At 41.1% G+C, this 27,257-nt stretch overlaps 1 protein-coding gene across 2 annotated transcripts; it reads right to left on the reverse strand.

Annotated features, from left to right (window-relative positions):
* Positions 1-111: 111 nt before the first annotated feature.
* On the reverse strand, positions 112-26,513 carry hltf (helicase-like transcription factor). Of its 2 annotated transcripts, XM_080784006.1 has the most exons (26): positions 26,438-26,513; positions 24,803-25,005; positions 24,455-24,621; positions 24,181-24,323; positions 23,709-23,791; positions 22,371-22,442; positions 21,788-21,979; positions 21,436-21,510; positions 21,235-21,277; positions 20,788-20,854; positions 20,056-20,195; positions 19,088-19,129; positions 18,527-18,637; positions 18,331-18,422; positions 16,673-16,816; positions 15,643-15,663; positions 12,498-12,630; positions 11,493-11,628; positions 8,244-8,423; positions 8,032-8,147; positions 7,344-7,525; positions 6,707-6,829; positions 6,238-6,350; positions 5,242-5,422; positions 2,516-2,596; positions 112-1,784 (listed from the first exon to the last, which is right to left on the reverse strand). In XM_080784006.1, exons 2-26 carry the CDS (start codon positions 24,998-25,000, stop codon positions 1,641-1,643), a joined length of 2,979 nt encoding a protein of 992 aa, XP_080640132.1. In that variant the 5' UTR covers positions 25,001-25,005; positions 26,438-26,513; the 3' UTR covers positions 112-1,640. The 2 variants fall into 2 exon arrangements, with proteins under 2 accessions (XP_080640132.1, XP_080640133.1); XM_080784007.1 differs by lacking the exon at positions 15,643-15,663.
* Positions 26,514-27,257: the final 744 nt, after the last annotated feature.

Genomic DNA, 27,257 nt, shown 5'->3' on the forward strand with positions numbered 1-27,257 from the left:
AGTAGATAAAATTACGACATTAATGATACTTGATAACTTCTCTTTCAATTGCTTTATTTTCGCAAAATGTATCGAAGTACAATGTGCATGCACACAATATGTAAATAAATAAATGTGTTACATTTTCTTGCATAAACACAAAGAGCTGTTTCCATAACTGCACAAATTATTGCACATAACATGAGTAGCTGTTATAACATAATAACATAACATGAGTAGCTCTTTGCCTGCCTGTCTGTCTGTCCATGAGCAGTTGTCTGTCTGTCAATGAGTAGCTGTCTTACTGTCTGCCTGTCTATGAGTAGCTGTCTGTCTGCCTGCCTGTCCAATTGTCCATGAGTAGCTGTCTGTCTGCCTGTCTGAGTAGCTGTCTGCCTGCCTAATTGTCCATGAGTAGCTGTCTGTCTGCCTGTCTGAGTAGCTGTCTGCCTGCCTGCCTAATTGTCCATGAGTAGCTGTCTGTCTGTCTATGAGTAGCTGTCTGCCTGCCTGCCCAATTGTCTATGAGTAGCTGTCTGCCTTCCTGCCTGTCCAATTGTCCATGAGTAGCTCTCTGTCTGTCTATGAGTAGCTGTCTGCCTTCCTGCCTGTCCAATTGTCCATGAGTAGCTGTCTGCCTGCCTGTCTATGAGTAGCTGTCTGACTGCCTGCCTGTCCAATTCTCCATGAGTAGCTGTCTGTCTGTCTGTCTATGAGTAGCTGTCTGCCTGCCTGCCAGCCAGCAAGTTGGTTAACAGAAAATAAATTGTTATGGCTGAGTAAAATAAAATACAATAAACACAATTTGCCCAGCTATGACCTTTTTCATGAAAAAAAATGAGTAGTGATATGGCTGACTGAGTAAAATAAAACAATCTACCTGAAAATAGATAGCTATAAGTGAAGAGCATTTTCCGCAATTTCCGCAATTTCCATTTCCGCAATTTCCATTTCCACAATTACCATTTTCGCAATTTCCATTTCCGCAATTTCCATTTCCACCATTTCCACAATTACCATTTTCGCAATTTCCATTTCCGCAATTTCCATCAATTCCGCAATTTCCGTTTCCGCAATTTCCATTTCCAACTATTAATGGCAGCTGGGTTTCATCATTCAAATAAAATTTGAGTAATAGTACAACTCTAATAGTATTACTTATAATAATGTAATTAAAGATAACTTCATTCAGATTTATTTATTTTTATTTCATTTTCCAGATTTTCTTTTCCTTTTTTTTAGACTTTCATTGGTGGGCCAGTCATAATGGTCCCGCGGGCCTGATGTGGCCTGCGGGCCTGAGGTTGAGTATCACTTAGTGTCATGTCCAGGGGGTGTACTTGTACAATATGCTGCCTCACGGCTCGGCAAGGCTTCCTTATGTATACTTATCTGCAGTGAAATAAATGGTGGTATGGTCAGCCCTGCACCGGGGACTGAGTTGTATTCAGAATCTCAAGACTGACAGTAGAAAGTGGTAGTCAGCTGGGGCAAACACCACTGTGGCAACGATGGCTGTGTCCTCCCTGAAATTCCTGCCATGATTGAAGACTACCTATTTTATTTACATTAGTAATACAAAGACACAACTTCTGTGTCTGTAAATCCTTCAATGTAAAAGTGAATCTGTGTGAATTCAATTAAGTGTGCGCAGCATCCTTTTACAGCTCCATCAAAGCTATGATGTCATCAATGCGTGATGTCTTCTTCTCTGCATTCTTCTTACCGAAGGCCTTCTCCACCAGGTCCTGCTTTTGCCTCTGGATCTGCACCATCTTCTCCTCCACCGAGTCCTTCACAATGAACTGGACACACAAAATCTAATTAGTCTCCAATCTTGATATTGGGCATTACAATTATACAGTTTAACCACCTAGTTAACTCTGGCCCAGACAGAAGGAGCAACAGGCCACATGGATTAAAGCAAAATAAAATATCACGAGTGAAAATGACCTGTCCTAAGTGAGATTTTTGTGAAAGGAGCCCCCTCCCCCCACACGACACTATGTAAAATTATGTTTTACTAATATCGTTCTTGCTGTTCTACATACTGCCAACCAGGTGAAGAAATCACAGATTGGGGCTTTACCCTTTGCTTTTATGAAATATCCCAGACTTAAATAATACCGAAAATATAGCTTGGGTGGCACAGTGGAAAAGCAGCTGCCCACCACCACCATGCAATCGGCTTTGTCGAACATGATTGGCCTGTGTTGGGGGAGGGAAGCCGGGGATAATTGGCACTGCCTGTAATCCTATAGGCTGGGGTGGGAGCGGAGACAACAGAAATGTATATTGTGGGGAGAAATTAATTGGCATAGCGAATAAATTGTGGAGCAAATTGGGTAAAATAATTATAATAAAAAAGATGAAAATAGCCAATCTACAATTGAGAGCTTGTAGATATTTTCGCTGGGCAACATGCTGGCTTCTATGGAATCCAAATGACAAATCAGTCGTGGCAACTGAACAACTTTAATCCATGAGGTCACAGTGCTCAGACAAAAGTTGTAATCTTCATCTACTAGTTTCTGACCTTGGTGACCACCACTTTCCTCTTCTGGCCCAGGCGGTGGCAGCGGTCAATACACTGTTCCTCAGCTGCAGGATTCCATGCCTAGCGCACGCAAGCACACGCACACACATTAAAACAAAAAGGCACAGCAGTGGTATGGCCATTTTATTCCTTTAGTGTTCAAGTCTGAAAACAAAGCGATTACAAGGAGATCAACTTTAATCCTCGGCTACCTGTACAGTATGTGATGCAATGCATTGTTAGCTTGTAAATCAGTTTTCTTTGCAAGCGACACCCTCATTTATCAACCGTGCGTACGACAACATATGGGTGCACGCCGAAATTACCGACATTTACCATTTCCGCCAAAGCTTGAAATTGAACTTAGCTAGGACAAAAAGTCACGTCTGGTCGGGAGCTGTCGTACGCTTTGTCCTCACCTGTATTTCTGTCGTAGAACGGCAGAGCAGCATTGTTTGACCATCTGAGAGGCTGCCACAGGCATCGAAACATATGTATTCACTCCTAAAATGTTAATATAAAACTATGTATGTATGTATATGGGCTACATGTAAAAAAGAAAAAAAGGCCTACATCAACAATGTGTCTTTGTGTCATATGAAATTAGGAGGAGATTTCCAACTTTACAATAAAAATTGCGCTTGATGCTTAAGCCATTTAAACAGTGTTTTGCATGAGCGCATACATGCAAGGATTTGGGCTATCTGTGCTGGAATATTTCCATGACGGGACGTTGGAAAGTAGCCTATAGTGCAGTCAGTGCTGCAGCTGCGGAGACTCCCAACATGCATGGGTAGCCTATACTGTAGCCTAATCTACAGCAGGCCGATGTCTTTCAGGAGTTACGGTAGGCTATGTGCAATCTCATTCTCGTTTAATAAACCCGACGCGTCGCTGGAATGCCAAATGTGCCGTGCCAGCGCAAGTGGGAACCGCATCGGAGATAGGTATAGCGGCTAACCCAGCCAGGCAGTCAGCCCACCACCACAGTACCACATATGACGCTACGGTTTTCGCTGCACAGCCCAGCCACTGCAGCGACTGCGAGTCTGCGAGGCAATCTAAATAGACTGTCGAACGTGCATGGCCAGTTGGTCACGGACGGTGTCACGGACGGACCACAGTGATAGAGAGAGACAGACAGACAGGACAGGAGGAGCACCTATGCAAAACAGCAGCATGTGTGTGCCTGTTTGTTATTTAATTCATGGTTCACAGGTTCAGGTTTTCGTTCACTAATATATCTTGTTGTATATGGGGGGGGGGGGGGGGGGGGGGTGAGGCAGGCAGGAAGGGAAGTGAAGCGAGAGGAGAAACAGACAGCTTTATTTAATTCATGCAGGTTTATTTAAGATACAAGTTGCGTGTGCGTGCAACGTGCGTGCGTGTGTCTGTGTGTGTGTGTATGAGAAAGGGGGCAGCAAGGCAAGCCAGTGAAACTTTTTTTCCTGTAACCATGGTTTCAGGATCGTATTGCAGAACGTTCATGTTGCAAAAACGAGGGCGAGGCTTGATTTCATAGGGCGTGCCAGATAGATTTCAGCCATCACATTTATTAACGTCGGAACGAAATCAAGGAAGGATCAGCTGTTTGCGATCACTTTATAAATGGCGTGGCGACGTGGGTGTACTACGAAACCTACACTCGATTCTGTGGCAGATTTTACACTCAATTGATAAATGAGGGCCATACACTGTACAACAGAGTATAGATTTGGTTTCAGGGAGTACCTATCCTACTGAAGGAGTTGGGATTAGTGCCAGTCAAAGAAGTGTTGCCTGAGAGGTTCCACTTAGGGGAAAAAGTTACTTCTGAAGCCTTGCAATCTTATAAGATTTTGGCCTCACAGCACAACATGTACATGTACATTGTCTGTACAAATTAAATAGGTTATCAATGTAATGGGTCCCGGCCCCCGGGTGGTCTTTTATATGGGTCCCAGCCTCCCAGGAACATTTTATGAGTCCTACATCAATGACGTTAGAGTACAGTATTGCATCCCAGGACCCACGGAGGGTGACATGATTGTGTCCTTTCTCAATTTAAGGTTGCATTCACACCTAATACTTTGGTAGACTGCGGTTTGCCTTCACACGGCGCTGTCATCCGCAGCAATTGGAAACTCAGCAGGGAACTTTATCAATGTGTTCCATTCATAAACTACACAGTGCAATCTAATAATCTATGGTGTTAAAATAATACTTTGAGTAATAGTTAGGACGTAAAATTAGGGTAACGTGTGTCGGGGACTAGACGTCTCTCTCTCTCACTGTGCTAAACAGTGCACGCACTGTTTAGCACAAAATGAATCTCCGTTTACAAGTTTATCGACATGAAGAAAAGTTCCCACTCCCTCCCCACACAGTGACAGCAGTGACAACACTCCATGTTTACGCACAGACGGACTGAATATTCTGTACACTCACTACAGTGTTTTTATTTCCTTAAGCAATTGATTAATGTACTCGTCCTCATATTTCAATGAGGGGTTCAGTTTCCTACTCTCCTTATTTGGCCACGTCTATCCACGGTTAAACGGGACATCTTTGCAGTGCGTAAAATTAATATCCCTTCTCCATCTCCAACTGTGCTTAGCTTCATTTCCTGATCACTGATTATCCATAGCTCAACAAATCATTTTAGAATTCACTTGGAACAATTTAATTTGAAACATAAATGCCATTACCACCCATCCAATTATCCGGCATCTTCTCAAAGAACTCACCGGATCCATGAGAAAGACGTGAGATGCGGCAGTCAAGTTAAGCCCCACCCCTCCGGCTTTGAGAGACAGCAGCATGATGACAGGGCTGTCGGGAGCGGGGTTCTGAAAATCCTGGATGACCTGGGCGCGTTTCTTCTGGGTCATGCTGCCATCCAGACGAACAAAGCTGAAGCCTTGCTCCCTGGGAAAGAGAAAAGAGTCACGTATACAGTCATAGTGTAATAGTGTGTAGGTTAGTGTGCTCGCCTCAAACATGCCTCTGGTCTAAGTTTAAGTCATGCCACAAGAGTCAAGACTTTCCAGTCAGATTCCCTTCTATCGCAGAATCCATTGGCAAATACTTGACTTGTTCAATATTTTTTGCTTCTGGGGGCTAGGGGCACTTCCTCTTCCCATGTCATCATTTACAACTTGAAATACGAGGTGTATGAAATTAATACTAAGCAAGAATGGTGTCACAACAATTTGAGGAAGAGGAAGTGGCAGTAACTATAAACTATCCCACAAAATTGGCCATTACTCCAAGAGACAAATCTAGAAAATTAAATGATTAGCTGATGGGTTCTGAGATTGGCCTCCTTTCAGTCTGTATCAAAGAAAAAGGGACCCTTCTTAAAAATAACGTAATTATCTGAAAATTCAAAAACCGAAAATCTAGAAATGATCATTACTATAGTCAAATATAGTCATTACAGTCAGGGATCACTCGCATTATTAACACAATCCAGGCCAGTACACTACAATAGAAACGCAGACCAGTGGCCAGCGTTTCTATTGTATTTTCTTTTAAGGCGTCCTGGCACAGGGGGACGGGGGTTATAGTGCTTAAAACGTAACCTGTCGTTCCTTGGCTTGGATTGGGTTAATAATTTAAGGGAGAGGAGGCTCCCTTTAATCATTGTTTACTTTTTGGCTCCGGCACATCACCCAAGTCTATGTGTAGATGACACAAATGCTTTCCCAGTTTTAATGAGTTGTTAAATGTGTCTGTGTTACCTGAGTGGGATCTCCAGTATGTTGAGGAAGCGTGTGAACTGAGAGACAACCAGACATTTGATGGTGCAGTCCTCATTCCGCAGACGGAGTAGATTATTCATCAGAGCATCTACCTGTACACACACCCACGGAACAACAAGGAGGAAGGATATATTAACACTTAAACCCTCTAGGCTTAGTAAACTGGACCTGAGTTGGCGCTCAACACATTACAATGCAATGCATTGTGAGCTTGTAGGTCAGCTAAATTATCCACCCAAGTTGTTCAAAAAATATGCAGACCATACTTTTAAGTAGATGGAATGCATTTCTCTGGCTTGGACTTTTCTTATCTCTTCTTTCTTAGACTTTATTAATGACCAAACTATTGATTAGAATTCAAATCGATTACATTTGAGATCATTTTAATAATTTGAATTAAAATAGGATTTTATTACTCTAGCTCTCACAGAGGTGTGTTTGTGTGTACCTTTGAACTGGTCCTCCACTTTTCAGATTGCATCACGTCTTTCTCCTCCAACTCCTCTGGTATCACCTCCACCAGTTGGCTGGTCTTAATGTCACTTCGACAGAGAGGACAACGTGCCCTGTCCTATATCCACATGCACATGGACACGCATGACAATAGAAAACAGTGTTACACTTGTCCTATACCCACATGCACATGGACACGCATGACAATAGAAAACAGTGTTACACTTGTCCTATACCCACATGCACATGGACACGCATGACAATAGAAAACAAAGAGGGAAATATTCAATTAAAGAAGGCCTGACTACAACCACATGTCACATAGACTGACCTACAATACAAAAACAAAATAGTATTTTGTAAAGTGCTTTACATGATTGTGATGCATTGGCTTTTAGGGTATTTTGAAAATACCCTAAAAGCCAATGCATCACAATCATATAAAGCACTTTATCCATATTTTATACGTTTCACTATTCAAAAATAGCAAATCCAAGCTCACAGTGCGACACAAATCTCTTCTGGGGGTCCCTGGCACAAAACATTTTCAAATGGGGGTACGTGGCTAATAATTTATGGGGTGCATAGCATGAAAACGTTTGAGAACGACTGGTTTAAGCGTGCCCATGTACCTGTTCGGCGCTGATGACCCGGGCGATGCAGGCGCGGCAGTAGACGTGGGCGCAGTGTGTGATGACGGGCAGATGCACTGACTCCAGACACACAGAACACTCCTCGTCACAGCCAGTGGCGAGCACCAACCGCAGCTTCTGTATCAGACGCTCTCGTAGCTCAGACGGCGTAGCAGACGAACCTGGAAGGAGGGAGGGAACGTATGGTTCACGTTGAATAACTGAATTATTTACACCACAACTTCCTTTTTAAGTTCCCGCCAGGACAACTATTCATTACAACAATGTTAAAAAAAACCCCACAACAGCCAATCTGGGCACTCAGGGGAACAGCCATTGTTTAATTAAAAGGCAACTGCAAAAATGTTTTTAGACCTTGGGAGGTCTTTATCAGGACGAAATGAATTCATGGACTAATTTCTCCCTGATAAAGACCTCCCAAGGTCGAAACATCTTAATTAAACATCTTAATTAAATAAAGGCTGTTCCGCTTTTTTTTTACTCCTGAGTGCGCCTGTTTTTACTCCTGAATGCGTCTGTTGTTTTTTCAAATGGCTCTGATGTTACAGTTGTTTGTTTTTTAGCAGGGCAGCTCTGTTCGCAAGGCCTACGTGCTTTTTACAGCATTGTTTACAAGAAAGCAGGAAGCTATCCAATGATAAAACAAAAATATATATATAGCCTTTACTCAGTTCTTTGAGTATTTTGGCCACCAGAGCAGGGTGGCAGCAGTGCTGTCGAAGCCTCATCAGGATGGCCAGCACATCAGCATAGTTCCTCGTCATGGTCCCCTCAGCCACGTATCTGCACAAGCACACGCACACCATTAACACACTCTGCAGAAAATAACCATTTTTGCAACGTTGACACACATTCAGCACACCCGTAGGTACAACGTACCTGTTAAGGGTGGTCTTTCCCTCATTGCGCGCCATCTCGTACTCGTTTCTCTCCTGAGGGGTCATTTCAACCTGCTCCACACACACCGTCTTTTCAGGCAGAGACACCAGGGGGTGCCCATTCACCGTGCTGGACTTGGTTCTCCTCAGGGTGATGCACTTCACCAGAGTCTGGAGGTTCCTGCACAGAGCATCCAGGTTAAAGGCATTCATATAATTCAAGATGTCTCTGTATCATCATCTCATTTTCAATATCCTCCAACTTCTCTTCTCTTGTACTTGCACAACAGTGCCTTATTGTCAAAATGTCTGTGACTGTAGTACTGCAGTAGGTAACAAGAACACTCGGCGGATTTACCCTTTTTGCCGACTTCTCAAGACAAGTCGGCAAACCGTGGAGAATATTCGGCAGAATGTGAAGAAGATTCGCCGCGCGACGACTCTTCTTCAGATTCTGCCGAGATTTCTTCCCCTTTCGCCGACTCTTCGTCACTTTCCGGTCCGAGTTCTGTCTGAGAACTCGGACGGAAAGTGACGAAGAGTCGCCGAAACGGGAAGAAATCTCGGCACTGGAGCGCGCATCTAGCTACTGACTAATGATCATGCACGCTGATCAGACAGCAGATCAATAATAGCATGCAAAAGCATTCAGCTTTCACAAGTGTGCCCATATAGAGAAGGAAAATAATTAAGAATTCGGTGGCATTTCTTTCACATTGCAAAAGAGCAATTTTTGCTCTTTGTCCTAGATAGAAATGTGATGATTTTTGTATAGTTGTGGATTAACAAATTATAAAGCACAGGGCCTCGCATTTTTCAATGAATAGCTAGCCCAGTGTTTTGATATGTCCAGGTGTGCCGCCTGATTTGTCAGAAAGTAGCCTAACACTAAGTTAGTGTTACTTTCTGTCAAAATCCTACTGGGCTGCAGGCTTCCTATTGTTGCGTTGTCACATGTCTAACCGTCTAACCATTAGACGTGCGATAACAACAACACGGAACAATAGACTCTAACGACCCTCGGCCATTGAAATGTTAATGCTTAGACGCTAACACTGAGGAGCTAAAGTAAACGTGACGAATGTCACGTTGTTGTGATGAAACATAATGTGCCACGAAAAATAGCTGTCCAAAATAGCTGTCCATAGATGTCCAAACATGATCGCCTCGTTCGGCCAGAAAAGGAAAGCATAAATCACAAGCAATGATCCTGTGGTGATCACAAGGATCGAAACGTCTGCTCTCTGCATTGACAACTTGTAAACTGACAGCGGAGCATATTGGTCCCAACTTTTGACCCAATACACCATCTAGTGGCTGAACGACGGAAGACATAAAGGCATCATCATTGTTAGCGTTGCTATTCAGATGTAATTCAGTCAGGAAGTAGAGTAGTGATGTCTGATTTGATGATGATGGCTACTGCTAATGACATATTTGGCATATTTGGCAACAATGATGATGATCAACAATTGATTATTCTAAATTATATTGATGTAAATAGTAAAAACTATTATTCTCTATGTCTGCATATCTTATCAGAATACTTCACAGTCACATCAGAATATTTCACAAGAATATAACACAAGAGTCACGTTGTATGGACGTCACATGGACGTCTTTTTTGCAACGGACTGAGTCTGCATGTCGTCTCCTGAGTTTGACTGTCAGGTCGTCTCGACGACGTTGTACGGACGTCGTATGGACGTCTGGCTGGGACGTCGACCTGGACGTACGTTTTGGGGTTGGGTTTACACTTTACAGAGAGGTCTGTTTGACGTCGTATGGACGTTGTATGGACGTCCCGTTGGTTATGCGCTTAGAACGTTTTGGGGTTGGCGTTTATAGAGAGGTCTGTCTATTAGAACAAATATGTGTAGCCATCATCATCATCATCGTTGCTATTCAGATGTAATTCAGTCAGGAAGTAGAGTAGGTCTATTAGAACAAATATGTGTAGCCATCATCATCATCATCGTTGCTATTCAGATGTAATTCAGTCAGGAAGTAGAGTAGGTCTATTAGAACAGTGATTGATCATTTGCATTTTCAGAACTACAACAGAACTACAACAACAACATGAACTCTGTGTGGTAGATCACTCGACTTAGCATACCAAGTGATGATCAATTGCATTCGAGGCTGCGGGCTATATAATTTTGCATATTTGCATCTCGTTACTACAACAACAACATGAACTCTGTGTGGTAGATCACTCGACTTAGCATACCAAGTGATGATCAATTGCATTCGAGGCTGCGGGCTATATAATTTTGCATATTTGCATCTCGTTAGTTAGCCTATTCTGTACTGTTGTAGTAGGCTAGACATTTACATTACATTTATCTGCCACTGCACTGTTTTATACAGTATCACAACAACGTCACGTTTACTTTAGCTCCTCAGCAGTGTTAGCGTCTGTTTGTTTACTTTAGCTCCTCAGTGTTAGCGTCTGTTTTGGTTGTGTTGCTTTAGCATCGTTAGCACATTAGCTAACATTCAGAAACTTGCAGCTGCAGAAAACCCCGAATATTCTCCCCGAAACGTGGAGAATATTCGGCAGAATGTGAAGAAGATTCGCCGCGCGACGACTCTTCTTCAGATTCTGCCGAATATTCTCCACGGTTTGCCGACTTGTCTTGAGAAGTCCGTCCGAGTTCTCAGACAGAACTCGGACCGGAAAGTGACGAAGAGTCGGCGAAAGGGGAAGAAATCTCGGCAAAGATGAAGAAGAGTCGGCGACCCGAGTTCTCCAGTATTCCTGCAGTATATACTGCACATTGTGTGTGGTAGGGTTGGGTCGTTAAAAAGTATTTATAATGCTGATGGTATTCATATCCATCCGTATAACTGTCATTATAATGCAAAGCAAATATAGAGACAGCAAATCTAGGCTTCTGTGAAAGTTTTTTTTCTTTTCTGTGAAAGTTGATGAGTTATGTTTTTCCTCTTAGTAAGTTCTTTACTCTACAAACTGTAGTGGGGTGAGATCAATAAAGTTCTGTCTATCTATTCATATATACGTCAACAAGGACAGTTGAAAGTACCAAAGTTGGATTGGTATATTAAGAATCACACCTGTGTGAAGTGAGGGGCGCTAATATATTAAAGTCTAACTCATGTTGATTAGGTGATGTAATGCTACTCTGTGTACAGATGTGCACAGAGTACAGACTCACAGAGTGGGATATCAACAAAGTCATGAAGTAGAATGTAACTGTTATGTAGTGTACTAGGGACATCCACTCACTTGAGGCCATTCCTGTCTCCCTGTGCAACAGGTCTCTGGATGACCCTGTCCCACCACTCCTTCACGTCAAAGGGCTTCAGACATAGGAAGGCCAGCAGCATCCACAGGTCTTTCACACTGTTCTGGATGGGTGTTCCTAGACGGAGGGACACAAACAGCTATGTTTAAAATGCTGTGTGTGTGTATATAAAATCCTCAGTGTTAAAGCTGCAATCTGTACATTTGATATCCAACCTGGGATTTGACCCAGGATCTCCTGCGTGAGACCAAATACCTACAGTACCTCAGTCTAGATGGAATCCCACCTTGGCCAGGGGAGATATTGCGCTTAAGAAGAGCTTGAACAACACCAGTGTCTAATATATCTCAGTGTTAGAGCAGGGAGACCACATTCAAGTCCAACTACTGCAGGTGTGCTAGTTAAATTGTTGTGACCGATTACTATGAAAACCTGAAAAGCCTGTCTGTCCGTCTGTCAGTTAGGTCACGCCACCATATATGGATGTCAGTCCATCACACCTCGTGACACGCTCCATATATGGCTGTCTCCATATAAGAAGATCACGACGCCTCGTGACACGCTCGCTCCATATACAACCCTCTCCATATGTTGATCTGACAAACCCTCTACACTCAAGACATGCTATACATGTATATGGACATGAACCCAAACAAGTGGACACCACAGTAATGGAAGTCCTACCAGTAGGCAAAAAATAGAGTATGGCCTGTTTCTACACATGTTACAACCTGCCAGTGCTCCCAGCCGCTCATGGGAAGCGATCAAGAAGAAATAAGTGTTTGTCCACCCAGAGATTTGTCCTTCAGGTCTTATCTTGCTTGACAACTGACAAACTTGTTTCATTGCAGGAATTCATGAGGGCTGGGTAAGGTTTATTTTCATTTCATGTAGGGCAGTGGTTGGGAATGAATTACCATAACTAACATTGACACTTTCACTCTGACTTATTACGAGACCACTACAGTGTCTGTGTGTGATTGTACCAGAGAGTATCCAGCGGCGATGTGCTTTCAGCGCCAGTACAGCCTTGCTCATCTGTGCATTGGGGTTCCGTATCACATGTCCCTCATCCAACACCACCCTCAGCCAATTGACACCATGGAGGGGACTGTTATTCTAAAAAAGGCAGAAAGACATAATAAAATCATTCAAAAAACATATATAACAAACAAACAAGAAGAGACCTTAATAACCACCTTTCTGAAAAGATCGAGGGAAACCTTAGATTCACTAATCAAAAGTACTATGAGTTTGGAAACAGAGCTAGTAGGCTACTGGCTCTGAGACTCAAAAAACAACAATCTTCTAATATTGTACAGAAATTGAAGTCAGATAGTTTAACACTTACAAGGCCAGACGAGATCTCAGAGTCATTTGCAGAATTTTATAAAACATTATATAAAAATACAGACACATGCACAGACAATGAAGAACTGAAACATTTTTTGGAGAACATAAAACTGACAGAGTTATCAGAAACTGCTTCAAAAGAATTAGACCGTCCAATTACTGCAGAGGAAGTGCTAGAAGTAATCTCCACACTAAAAAACAATAAGAGTCCAGGGCCGGATGGGTACATTAATGAGTTCTATAAAACCTTTAAGGCAATCGTCTCTCCTTTATTATTAAAAGCCTATCATCACGCACTAAAGTGCGGCAATATGGCTCCTTCATGGAGAGAAGCGACGATAATTGTAATACACAAAGAGGGTAAGGACCCTACTAAATGCCAGTCTTACAGACCCATCTCATTATTGAATACGGATATGCGCATATTAACAGCCATTCTGGCCAGAAGAGTAAACAAAATTATCATCAACATCATCCACCCCGACCAGACTGGGTTTATTACAGGAAGATATTATGGAGATAACATACGAGACTACTGAACATAATGACTCACCCTATAGTGAAAGAACAGGAAGTGATGTTGTTATCTCTGGATGCGCAGAAAGCATTTGATAGGGTCTCTTGGCAATACTTACTTCAAACGTTAAAGAAATTCAAATTCGGCCCCAACTTCATAAAGTGGATACAAACTCTATATTCTGGCCCACAGGCGGCGGTCAAGGTCAACGGCTTCCTCTCTGATAGATTCACACTGGAACGTGGTTGCAGACAAGGATGCTCGCTATCACCCCTGCTGTTTGCGATCAGTATTGAACCGCTCGCGCAGTTGATTAGAGATGATAACAATATAAAGGGAGTAACAATCGACGGGGAACAGCACAAACTATCGTTATACGCTGATGATGTGCTACTGTATCTGTTAGAACCGGCAACAACAATCCCATATCTAAAATCGTTAATTTCCGAATATGGGTATTACTCGGGCTACAAAATAAATGTGGACAAAACAATGGCTATGGACATAAGCAGTAAAATACCACAAACAGTTAAAATCCAGAGTGAGTTTAGATGGCCTGAGGAGGGTATTAAATACCTAGGGATTTTTATTCCCCTATCTTTAGACAAATTATATGAGACCAACTACGAAAAATTAATTCTGACTATTAGTGAAGACTTAAACCGATGGTCGGCACTTCCCCTCTCTCTATTGGGTCGAATTGAGAGTATACGTATGAATGTTCTCCCCAGGCTACTCTATTCTTTCCAGATGCTACCTAGATATTCCTAAAATCATATTTGACAAATTGGACAGACTTATTTCTAAATTTATATGGCAGGGGAAACGACCGAGAGTGAGGCTAAAAACGTTACAGTTATCTAAGGAGGTTGGAGGACTAAAACTCCCAAATCTGAGACACTATTTTTGGGCGGCACAGCTGAAACCATTAACAATTTGGCTCCAGGAAACTGAGGATACTAGATGGTTAAATATTGAAAAAAGCCTCTGTTCGCAACCACTCCACGTTGTACCCTTCCTAGATACCTCACTGAAAGAGATCCAAATGAGCGAGTGGACTAGAGTTACTTTAAAAATATGGAGAAAAATAAAAACTTCATTTGGACTACCTAAACAGATCTCCTCGCTAACACATATTGGTTACATAAAGGAGTTCATACCAGCTCAACTGGATGTAGGATTCAGGAATTGGACAGAATTCGGCCTAACCAGCATACACCAATTAGTTAATAAGGATGGTCTTAAATCATTCGAACAGATACGGACTGAATTCGGGCTCCCAAGGACAAATTTTTTCAGATATTTGCAACTGAGAGACTTTCTAACAAAACATAAGGACTGGGAGAGGGCCATGAAACCCACTCCTATTGAGGAGCTGTTGCTCAAATTTGAATTTGGCGATGGCAAGGTAATCAAGGAATTCTACCAAGTCTTCTTGGACCTTTGCCCAAATAATACACTGTATATAAAAGAGAAATGGGAGGCTGAATTAGGTATAGAAGTAACAACGGATACGTGGGAAGAGGTATGTAGTGAAGCGCACCTGGTAACCAACTCGAATACTTGGAGAGAATTTAAATGGAAAGTAATATCTAGAATTTTCAGGACGCCTCATATAGTGGCCAAAATGGGTCCAGATCATTCAAATAGATGCTGGAGGGACTGTGGAGCACATATCGGGAATCACACTCATATATTTTGGACATGCCCCAAATTGAGACCATTCTGGAGAGAGGTGTCTGAAGCACTAGAAGAAGTTTTTGGTCAAAACATCCCAGAGGATCCCACAGTAATGTTGTTGGGAGTGGTACCGGAAGGTCTGGAGAGTAGAGCCAAAATATATTTATTGCATGTGCTGCTTACAGCGGCCATCAAATGTATTACAATTAAATGGCTGAAACCAGCCCCACCAACATACAGTATGTGGGTGGAAAAAATATGGGACATCTACCAGATGGAACAAATTACTTATGCCCTGAGGCTTCAACCAAACATATTTAGTAAAAGATGGAGTCCTGTTCTGCCTCTACTGTCGAGGTAGCAGGCTTTCGGAATCTTGAGTAACCCATACACTTCTCTTCAGACCTTCTGGTGTACCCATACACCTTCCTCCATCTCCAGTATGTCTGTTCCCAGTATTGTTTACCTCCCATTGTTGCCGTCGCTCTGTCGTTTTTGTCTCGCTGTATACCTGTATTTTTTGTTTGTGAGTACTTGTAAATGTATGTGAAGTTGTTTGTGTGTATGAGTGTATCACTTACATATCCTGTGAAAGTAGGCAGCTGAGGTTGTGAAAAAAAAAAAAGATCAGTTGTAAGAAAAATGTATACTTGTAATTCTGTGAAGTTGCCTAAACTGAAATAAAAGGTTCAAAAAAAAAAAACATATATAATAATACTGGACATCGGTTGCCCCTGTCCAGAAGTCAAGTCAATATAATTGTCAGTTGAATGCTCTCCCCAGGTTGGCAGAAAGACAGTAGTGCCCAGGATTACAGTTTAGGCAATTGGCACCGGGTGAAAAGAAATTGGTTACCAAATCGTGGGATAAATAAGATTTGTGTGGTGTATAACCGCTGCAACCGCATACTGATATATAAAAGCTTGTGTAGTCATTATGTACAGGCCACATCCTTGAATGTTGCATTTAGAGGACATTTAGTTAATTAAAAAAAATAACATTTTATCTGGAGACAGAGTTATACTCCCTTTCTGTCAGAGATAAACAAGAGTTAATTTCATAGAACAAGAGCTCAAGGTCTCTTCTTAGATACAGAGAGAGCATGTGAAACAGCTGCCTGTCATTGCCACTCATATAAAAGCATATATGCTGTGTGCAACGAATGCAATGAATAACAGATCTGTAGTTAGTTACACATAGCTTGGGAGACAGTACAGGAGGAGACAGTACAGGAGGAACTGAAAACATCTGCAGAAAACAAAGTCGGCTCTACGGTGCTACAGCGCCGAAACAGTGGTAAAATAAGAGTATGAATCGGCCCTAAGACTAAATACTAAATACTAAAGACCTCATCTTTTCTGGCAAAATTAACATTGCTTTAAGACTAAGACTAAAAGACTAAGATTGTATAGTCGACTATGATTAAACAATTTCAGAAAACTAAGTAGGACCAAGACTAAATGGTGTGTTATTCAAAAGACTAAACCAAAATATGTGGAAAAATTAACACTGCTACAGCGTCATATTTGTCAAAGGATCATGTGACCAAGCCATACATATCCCATAACATAATGTTCCTACGTACATACATGTACCCTGGCTTCCACTCACCCCGAAGTCAGCAGAGAGGACATTGTAGGTGGTCAGCACGATGTCCTGAGAGGACAGAAACGTTTTGTTTCTGTTGCGGTCCGACCCGTAATACATATACACATTGAGCTTCACGTCAGGAGCAACATGCTGCTCAAATTGGTCCTGAACACAAAGAGGGAAGGGGATGAAAAGACCTAGTGTAGTGATTCTCAAGGACCCCCCAAGCATTAGGCCACGGACCCCAATTTGATACAATTTTGTATCTAACAAATGAATACATGAGTACAAATTAATTTGGTACCATATGTACACTCTCCGAGTTAGAGTTAAAGACCCGTAAGGGTACACTTGCTTCCAAACTATTAATTATTTATTTTAAATCATTCAATCATTCTAAGTATATTGCCAAACTGCCAAAAATGATCTTCTTGTGTAGACACTTTTGTTCGGACACATCACTGCCACCATCATTCATCAACAGCTTTTTTTCATGCGACAAAACACACCACAGTACTTGTGCAGTACGTCCAGTGTATTTTGGGCTGCAAAAGGTAATTGCACAACCGCCTAGCCCACTGCCAAATGTCACTGATGTTTCATTTCTTGGCCATTGACCATGATGATGATGTACATATGAACTTATTTACATTGAACGACCCTCCGTGGGACTCAAAACAAGAATGGGCATTTTCTATTGGCATAGATTCATAGAACATCATCATATCGTATTGTACAATATATCAGGACCAAGTTCTGTTTCCGGGAGATCAACTTACTGAATACAGGAAAAAGCTTGCTGGTTTGCTGGCCTATTCAATTCATGTTAATCATGAAGATAACATTTTAAAGCACATCAACATTATATGCCTGATTTAGCTAAATGGGAGGCATGAAACTCTAGGCTGGGACTGAGATAGAAGTGAGTTAGTCAAGCGTGCTTAGCATGAACAATTGTACATTGACCCCCAGGGTCCCCGGACCCCTTGAGGGAGTTCCAGGGGGTCCCCAGCTAAATGATAGTTTGGAACCAAATGGACCCTCATGGGCCTGCAACTCTGAGTGTACAAATCGAACCCAATGGTTCCATTTGTACACTCTCAGAGTTAAATTAACATGGATTTTTACAATATAAATTGGGGGTCATTAATGCCATTAAATGGGGATCTGTAGCCTAATGCATGTCACACTGGCGGTCCTTGAAATACAAATGGTTGAGAATCACTGCTAGAGCCATGCAAATGTTCTCTTATGGGGGTCCTGTCAAATCTTTTCAAATGGGGGTCCGTGGGCTAATAAGTGTAAATTTGGTGGTCCTTGACATGAAAAAGTTTGGGAACCACTGGTCCAAGTGATTTAATCAACATTTATATCATCAATAACACTTACAGTAAAACATTACCAGCCAGTTACTAAGCACAGACAGAGGACAGTAAAACATTAGGGTAAGCATACTTACCAGCCAGTTACTAAGCACAGATCAATAACACTTACAGTAAAACATTAGGGTAAGCATACTTACCAGCCAGTTACTAACAGTAAAACATTAGGGTAAGCATACTTACCAGCCAGTTAATAAGCACCGACAGAGGACAGTAAAACATTAGGGTAAGCATACTTACCAGCCAGTTACTAAGCACCGACAGAGGACAGTAAAACATTAGGGTAAGCATACTTACCAGCCAGTTACTAAGCACCGACAGAGGGCAGATGATAAGAGTGGCTCTGGCCGACAGGTCCTCTTCAGTGTCAGTGGTGGAAGGTTGCACACCTACACACGCACAAAGATTTACATTATTAATATTACTCTTTTTCAATTTGAAACAAAGTGCAAATAAACTGACAGAATGTTACAAAGAGAATGTCAGAACCCACCAGAATTTGGAGCAGGCCTCTTAACAGCCGTCTTAGTCTTTGAGCGTCCATCTGATGTTAATCCACTCAACACTTGCAAAAATTCTACATCCTCGTGCAATGCTGGAGCCTCTGCAAGGCAGACATGCAGTGTTCATCAGTAAGACAATGGAAATCAGGCGGATGGTCATATTTTGGCACACTATTAAAAGCTTAAACATACGTAGATAAGTGCCACTGCAGCAAAACTGTTATCACACTTATTTTTATTAAAAGCTCTGTAGTATGCTAATTTGAATATCTGGCCTGATGTTTGGGCTACAACAATGTCCAAAATCAATAGATGTATTCCTCTATTCTCTAAGCAAGAATGTGCACAGGCAGTCTTCTACTGTCCAAAGCATGCCGACAGTACTTGGAGACGTGTTCAGACAACAATCCGCTCATTAAATAAACAATCTTCAGTCACAGAATAGTTTCTAATGTGCATGTGGCAGGGGCCCTGTGTCATTTCAATGACGGCTGCTGCCACACATTAAAAGCTGGGGTGTCCTCTTCCTTTGAAGAGTCATTTTACTTTACCTTTCCTGGCCTTTGGCTTGGTGGCTTTACCCTTTTTCTTTTCTAGAACAGGAAAGGACAGGTTAAGTATTCAGATGTAAGAAGCATTCATGGAGCATGAACACAAAATGTATCAGTGGCTACGTTTACATGAAGGGTGATCATTCCGAATAAATACTTCCGAATAAAATACATCCGATGTAATGTTTTTTGCCGCGAGTTTACATGGGAAATGGTCATTCCGAATGAGTGTTTATATGGAGAAGTGATAGAAGACATGATACATGTTAATTAACGTGAAACTACGCCATCTGTTGGACACATAAAATATAGGCAGTTCATTCATTGTGACTGTCTCAACAATAAGTTACCTGTCTCAAGGTGATCATCTCGTTTTTATTTGTAGGCCTACTACTATACTTTGTATCTACAGCACGGCCAGGGCACGCAACGCAACACTGATGATTATTATTGTATCGGGTCGCTCGTTATTTTTGAGAGAGAGAGAGAGACCGTTGAACACACACACACACACACACACACACACACACAGATCACACACACACACACACAGATCAGGGGTATCTCATCTGCTGCTGCTCCACGTTTTTTTTTGTGGATTTCGGATCTGAAAAAAGGAACGAAATAACGCGCTCTATGTGCAAACTCCTCGGCGCCGACGGCGCGCCTTGGATATGAGCGCCTTAGCATGCTCAGAAAGACCAGAATGAATTTACATCCGAAGCAGTGTATACATGAGTCAAATTTCTTTCAATCGCATTGAAAATCGGAGTAATCCGGCAAGTGACATCGGAATGGTTTTTAGATCGCATCGAGCGTTTTCATTCGGATGTAAGTTTTTGTAGGTGTTTACATAACAACGTTTAATAGGATTGAACTTCTATTCGGAATGAAAAGGGTATTTAACTGCTCATGTAAACGTAGCCAGTGTCAGACAGTGATAATTCATTGGTTACATGAATCCTTACTTTTCTGTGGCTTGCCGGATTCTTCAACTACCTCTGATGAATCGACGAACACCACATCAGCTACCTCTGATGAATCGACGAACACCACATCAGCTACCTCTGAAGAATCGACGAACACCACATCATCCTGGGAACTGGCACTGACACACACATTGGTTTTCATTTAGTTAAGTATAAATTGTTTGTTTTTTTGCAATGGTCAGAAATAACCAAAATGCATAGATTTCTGTAAAATAAGGTACCACAGACTCATTGCCTTTACTGTTTCACATCATGCATTTACTGTCATACATACAGTAGTCACTCCCAAAGGCCCATCCTGAGCCAGGAAAAACGCTGCCAAGTACTACACATTTGAGTAGCTTAACCAACCCCCACAAGACACACTATTGCTGGTTTCAATTCAACCTCTATAATAATAATAATAATAATAATAATAATAACTAACGCTAAAAAAACGAAAAGTAACGTAGAAACCTGTGGCCTGTAGAATGAATGAATAGAAAAGGGGTCTAAAATGTGCCTGAATAATGCATTTTATTAACTGTACAATATGTGAAGACATTGAGGGCAGGATAATAAGCCTAGACAGAGGCAAGTAAGAATAGTAGACACCATGTCTACCCTATTCTGATTCTTGTAAAGGGATGATAATAATAATAATAATAACAAAATAGGCAACACCCAATGAATAATCTTCCTGCCATATTAGAAATAACATACAGTACTTACTGGTCTGCACAGACAGAGCCTGCTGCTGCCTCTTTCACTTCAGTGTTGTCCTGTTTATCACTGCCTCCTGCAACAGAAAACATCATTAACCACATCTGTTATTGCTTCTATACAATCACAGACAAACTGACACGTGTGACAGATAAACTCTACAATATGTGACTGCTCACTCACACACATGATCATTTTGAATTATTTGTTCATTACAAATCCAATCTTTAAAGCAGTGGATATTTGTATTACTGTACAAAGCATATAAATATCGTAGTGATTTTGGTAAATTTCGATACAATAGGAAAATAAACTTAAACTTGATTTAACTAGGTAATCAATATCATTTTGCAAACAAAAAGTAAAAAAAATAAACAGTAAAATAAATGTATGTATGTAATAGTATGTGAATAGACAATTGCATTGTTGACAGTATGGTCCTTTAATGTTGCCTACCATCTGGTTTGTGCGCCTTCTGTGGGTTGGAAGATTGTGCCTCCTATATTGAAAAAACAAATCCACAGAGTCCAAACACTCAGATTAAAATCAATAATGATTTTACATACTGTAGTTTACCACTAGTCCCATGAATTAATCCTGGTGATATCAACGCAGCCATATACAATACATTCATAAAATCCTACTCAGCATACTTACACACTTCCCTAGAGGCAGGGGCTTTCCCTTGTGGAAGTTAGTGAGGATAAGAGCAATGGTTGTCAGAGTTTTACCCTGAAACACAAAGGTTGTCAGATAGGTTGTCATATATGGAGATCTCTGTATCTAGCCTCCCAAGTACTATGATATGGATACGGCATACTCTGACAAGGGGTACATGTACAACTGGAATTGCTTAACCAGAGCGACATGCATTCCCAATGAGCATCGTTCCCAGCAGGCATTGGCCTGGTTATTCAAACATAAAAAACAATTATTAGAGCATCTTGGTGGAAATTGTACAACATATCTAAAGCTATGCTTTTGTGCATGCATATGTTGTTTGTCATACCAGTCCCATGTCATCAGCCAGTATACCCCCGCGGACCCTCTGTGGCCTTTCTTTGGTATTGAAGCATGTGATGCTGTTGTAGTAGAGTTCTCCCTTCATGGACCAGAAGGGTGGCAGACCAGTGTTGTTCTCACATGCACACATCCAGGACAACGCCTGCTTCTGGTGGTCCATCAAGGGAGTGCACACCGACTACAGATAGATAGCAGGGTAGGAAATGGAAGTGACCGACATGCAGAAAGACAGAGATAAAGGTGGACAGAGACAGATAGTCAGAAAGATGAGACAGAGAGCACGGCAAATTATAAACAGGAATGAATCAAGTGGGTTTTATTCGTCTCTAACTCATACAAGTACAAGCAGCAAGTCTGTTGTCGGGTGGAAACCTCCAAAACTGTCATTCTTCTTCACGCTGTAGTATGATTTATCAATAGAGCATTTATTTATGAAAAACAATATGTTAAAATCTGGAGTGTCTGCTCGACAGCAACGATATACAATACAGATCCTAATTAATTAGGATCATGCTTTTGACTGCTGCTTACCACACAGGTTGTACACCTACTGGCTAATTGACTCTCACCTCTGCAGCATCTTTCTCTCCATCTTTACTCTCCATCAGACCTTCAAATAGATTGTCAAAGGCATTCTTTAACTGTAAAAAGGTAGAGTACATTATGTCAGTGCATTGTCCATGCAATGATAAGGCATGCTAGTCGAGTATCTGAGTTATAAGTCTGTTACAATTGACCCACAAGGACACATTTGTTGCACCAAATAAGTTGCAATTTCAAGCTAAATAAATACTTCAAAGAATAGGCCAAGCTGAGTTAAAGGTCATACTGTTTACACTTGTATACAAAGTCCTGAGATTATTATTATTATTATTAAGTTTTGTACATTTATTCTCATTAATGTTTTCCATTAACTATATATATTCAAAAATGTTCTTGTATTACATCCATTTGAATAAAGTGAAGCAGTTCAATAAAATAAAGCAATTAAAGGATTGATGCAATCTAAAAATAAAAACGTATCTGTATGATCTGTATAAGCAATGAGCTCGGGGGCTTTCATTGAGTTAATTAAAAAGTAAAAAAGAACAGAAAAGAACAAGAGCTCTTTCATTGTTCAAGGTCTCATCTTAGATATGGAGAGAAATATGTAATTGTTTCATGGCAGGTGAAACCTTTCTTCCTTTACACAGGGTGACAGGACATTTTCATTCACAAATCTAAAGAGTCTAAAGAGGAACGAGAACACATACAAATGGAGCAAGAAATAAAGCATTGAGTTCAGACAAGCACAAAAGTCAAGCAGGGCCCACACTCAGACATTCTCCAAACACATACGGCCACAATCATATTATAGTTCAATCTGTCTATACAGATTACACTATTGATTGGGAAAGTATTTTATATCATTAGTTACTCTATCCCAGAACTTTCACATAAAACATATTGGAAATTGGTCACTTTTTTGTTCCTGCATTTACCGGTATTACATAGTCATCGATATTGCACTTACTCACATATTTTTAGAGTAAGTAACTTTATTTTTACACTTCACTGACATGGATAAGAAATTAGATCACAATTGAAATACAAACAAAACCATCACAAGTCTTGAGTAAGACTTTTAGACCTGGTGGAAATTAAAGAAGCATTGAATAAAATGTCTCCGTTTTATCTCTCCGGGACAAACACTTGCCTATAAACTATGGCTCAAGCACATCCAGTAGAAATACCCATCACCTTAAAAGTACAGTACACAACCTCTATTGTGTTTTACAGTACAGTACACAACCTCACTGTGAATGCACAGCACTATAATGTCTAGTCCTAAAATAGCATTTGAATAGTCAGTTGAAACCTGTATTATGAAAGGGTTATTCACCCGTATATTTCTGCTACTGTCTTACCTCCTCTGCAGACAGTGGGATGATTACACGCGGGGGGGCAAGCCCACCCCGAGCATCGCGACTAGTCATCATTAACTTATGTCCTAAAAAAAAAGAAAAAGAAAAGCCATATACAGCCAGTGAGGGATATGTATGTTAAAGCGCAAATAACATGCATTTTAATATTTAATATATTTAATGTCCCTCAAAGTTATTTTTATCCATGACATTTTCAGGTCTTGGAAAGCAGTTTTAGCAGTTTTGTCCTGAGGTGGTGGGGGTGCTGATATGCAGTTTATTTAATATTTGAGTCATTATAATACTGATGCTAGATAAAAAACCAGGCTTGTTTATCTTTTTTTAAATAAAATAATTCATTCACCAAAACGAAAAACAGCGTATGCAATACATATTGAATAGACAGATCTGCTAAGGGAGGCTATGTAAAAGTGTGATTGTGTGTGTGTGTGTGTGTGTGTGCGTGCGTGTGTACCTGTTGGTTTAGTTCCAGGTAGGTTTAGTTTGAATCCATGCCGTGCCATTTTTTCAATCACAGCATCTTTGTGCTCTTCTTTCCCCCAGAAAGTCAACATCAATGGCATATTGAAAGCATTGGTTTTCCCCATGTGCACCAACCTGGAAGAGCAATCACACATACGCTCACAGCTCCTAAATACAGTGTCCTAATATACTTAGGAAAACTAAAAGGTTTGGGTCCAAAAACAAACCCAAATAGAGACTACAAATACAAGACTCAACTGGCTTACCCCTCTATTTTTGCCAAGTTTTTGTCCATGACGTAAGCCATGGGTGCTGCCAACTCTCGTTTGATATGTCCCACCTGGCTGCCGTACATGTTAGCCACCATCACAGCATTACGGTCATATGGGTTCTGGGGTTCCCGTACAAGAGCAACCATTTCCTCTGGGTTTACCTGTCAGAGTGAGACATGAAGAACAAACTATGAATGCAGAGGTTTTAAAAGGGAACCAAAATGAACTAGGTAAGGTTTACTGCAGACTTAGTGGGCTACAGTCAGCTGACTGTTGTCTATCAACTGGCTGACCTGAATTCAATTCTGAGCACAGACAAAATGTCCACTCAGTAGTACTCACCACTCCAGTGTAATATCTGATGCCAACCACGGTGCCCTGCATCTGACCAAACTTCACACTGCCATCTGTATCTGGCTCCTCAGACAGCGCAGCAGTTATAGCCTGGGAGAGCGTCTCTGTAACGGTATGCCGGTCGGTGTAGATGTCCACATTATATAAACTGTCCCTGTCAAACTGCCATCTGCTTTGATAAGGCATTATGTCTGGTACACACACAAAGAGAGAGACAAAGACAGAAAGGAAGGCAAAAACAGCAATCAGAGCTGTGCAGTAAAGTAAACAACTGGTATGAAACCATGTAAACTATTAATTATCAAGGGGGGGGGGGTACTGTAGGCTTTAGCTTTAAAAAAACATGTCACTGAATCACAACTTTCACAAACAGCTTCTTTGTCCATCACAGTGTTTGCTGGGAAAAGGGTAATTGCAGCAGAAGAGCAGTAACCTAACTGACAAAACACAGTCAACTACAGTACTGTACTAGTAATAACTAATAAACTATTAGTATCAATCTCAAACTTTGTTATTAGTCAGATAACCCAAATATAATAGGTCAACTATGTGCTTTTACGTTCCCTTTTCAAATTACTAAGCTATGTTTAATTCTACCCAAGTATTGCATCACTGTATTGTATTATTAATACATACTCTCTGAAATGGAAATAAGCCCTGGATGTTTTGCAGATCGTTTTGATAATGGTGTGATACTCTATGTAAGTTTACATGTTTGTATTATTGTCAAATCAAATCAATTACCATTTTAACATAGTAGTCGGTCTACTCTATACCTGCCTTATGGAAATCTGAAAAGCTTGCCTCTGCTTCCCTGTACAACTGTGTCACTTAATCAAAGCAACTGATCTAGTAATAATAATAAATTATATTTATGAGGCGCCTTTCAGGGCACTCAAGGTCGACGTACAACAGGTTAAAAACAGTTAATACAAAAACACAGTAAAAAGCTAAACTAGGGTACAGCTTGCAGCAGAAGACAACAGAGGTCTACACAGGCAGGTTTTGAGGCGAGTTTGGAATATGGTGATAGATAGTCCATGTTATCAGGGGGGAGGGAGTTCCACTGTTCCAGAGAGGTGATGGGCAAAGCGGCTGAAGGCTCTTTCTTGACCCCATGGTGTGGACAGACTGGCTGGGAGAACTTTCAGAGTGATGGATAGTATTGTAATTTGTTATTTCAGTCAAGCGACATCCTAATGTGATGGAGCAGAGCCTTATATGAAATGGCTTATTACACAGCTGCAGTTAGTTTGAGTTGAACCATAACTACATTTTTAGTCAACCACGACGCCCCCTTGGACGCCTCCACGCTAAAACATAACAAACTTACTTTAGAAAACTCATTTTAATTGCTTGCATTTTATACTTAATTGCTTACCCGATAACAATGTCTGTCTCAGATGCGCCAGGCCAGCAGGTGCTGTTTACTACTACCTTCATTAACCGTTTTATATTAAAATAAATAGTAGGCTATTCATTAGAAAATTCAGTAGAAAACTGTCATAAACGTAAACGTTATGTACCCCTTTATAATTGAGGCAGTACATTTGTTTCTATCACAGTAACGCTATTTCCCTCGGTTTTTTGTAAATATTAGTTAGTTAGTATAGGCTCACTTACGGTATATTAGTAGCCAGCTATGGTTGTTTTGACTCCGCTGCTCTAATCTACTCCCCACCGTAGGTACCTCCGTCGTCCAGAATACTAGTTAGCTGTTTTGCTATTAGCCAAGTTTACCCGCCCTCTCCACCCAGCTGAGTTCTGACCAATGAATGCAAAGGGAAACTCAGTTTCCTTCACGTTCATTGGTCAGAGATCTTACAATGACTTTTCAACGTTGTCTCTCACAACTAATATGTCCAACAAAAGCAGAGAAGAAACGAAGCAAAAAAAGCATATAGAACCACAGAGGAACTCCTTTGATACAAGACAGTTTAGTATCAACTCAAGTGTGGAATTCTGTGGAATGTGTAGTGAATGAATAGTGATGATGGTTGATGGGCAAAACCAGAGCCTTAGATATTACATGGCAAAACGACTCTCTGAATCCTTGAAAATGAGAATGAGTTCATCACTTGCATGGCTTTGACATCTACTGGTGAGATGGAAGTAGTGCAGTCAAATGCTGCAGATGGGAGATTCTCAATGAATGTGTGATGGTGACATAATGTAAAGACAATTAATAATATTACATTTAAGAAACATGCTCTCAGCAGTGTCAAACAGGTGATTTCCCACACTAGACCTCTAGATCTCTTTCATCCACTCCTTCCACTAATTTGATCCACTCCATTATGATTAAAATACAAAACAACCCTTGCGTAATACTAATACATCGTCAGTGATAGCCAAAGAACTCAGAAGGATACTTGAATCAGTCCGTTAGTTAGTCACCCCACGCCTCCATATATGGTGACGCCTGGTGACATCACCTCTCCAA

The sequence above is a fragment of the Protomyctophum bolini genome (genome assembly GCF_963924005.1).
Source record: "Protomyctophum bolini genome assembly, chromosome: 15".
Classification (NCBI taxonomy): Eukaryota; Metazoa; Chordata; class Actinopteri; order Myctophiformes; family Myctophidae; genus Protomyctophum; species Protomyctophum bolini.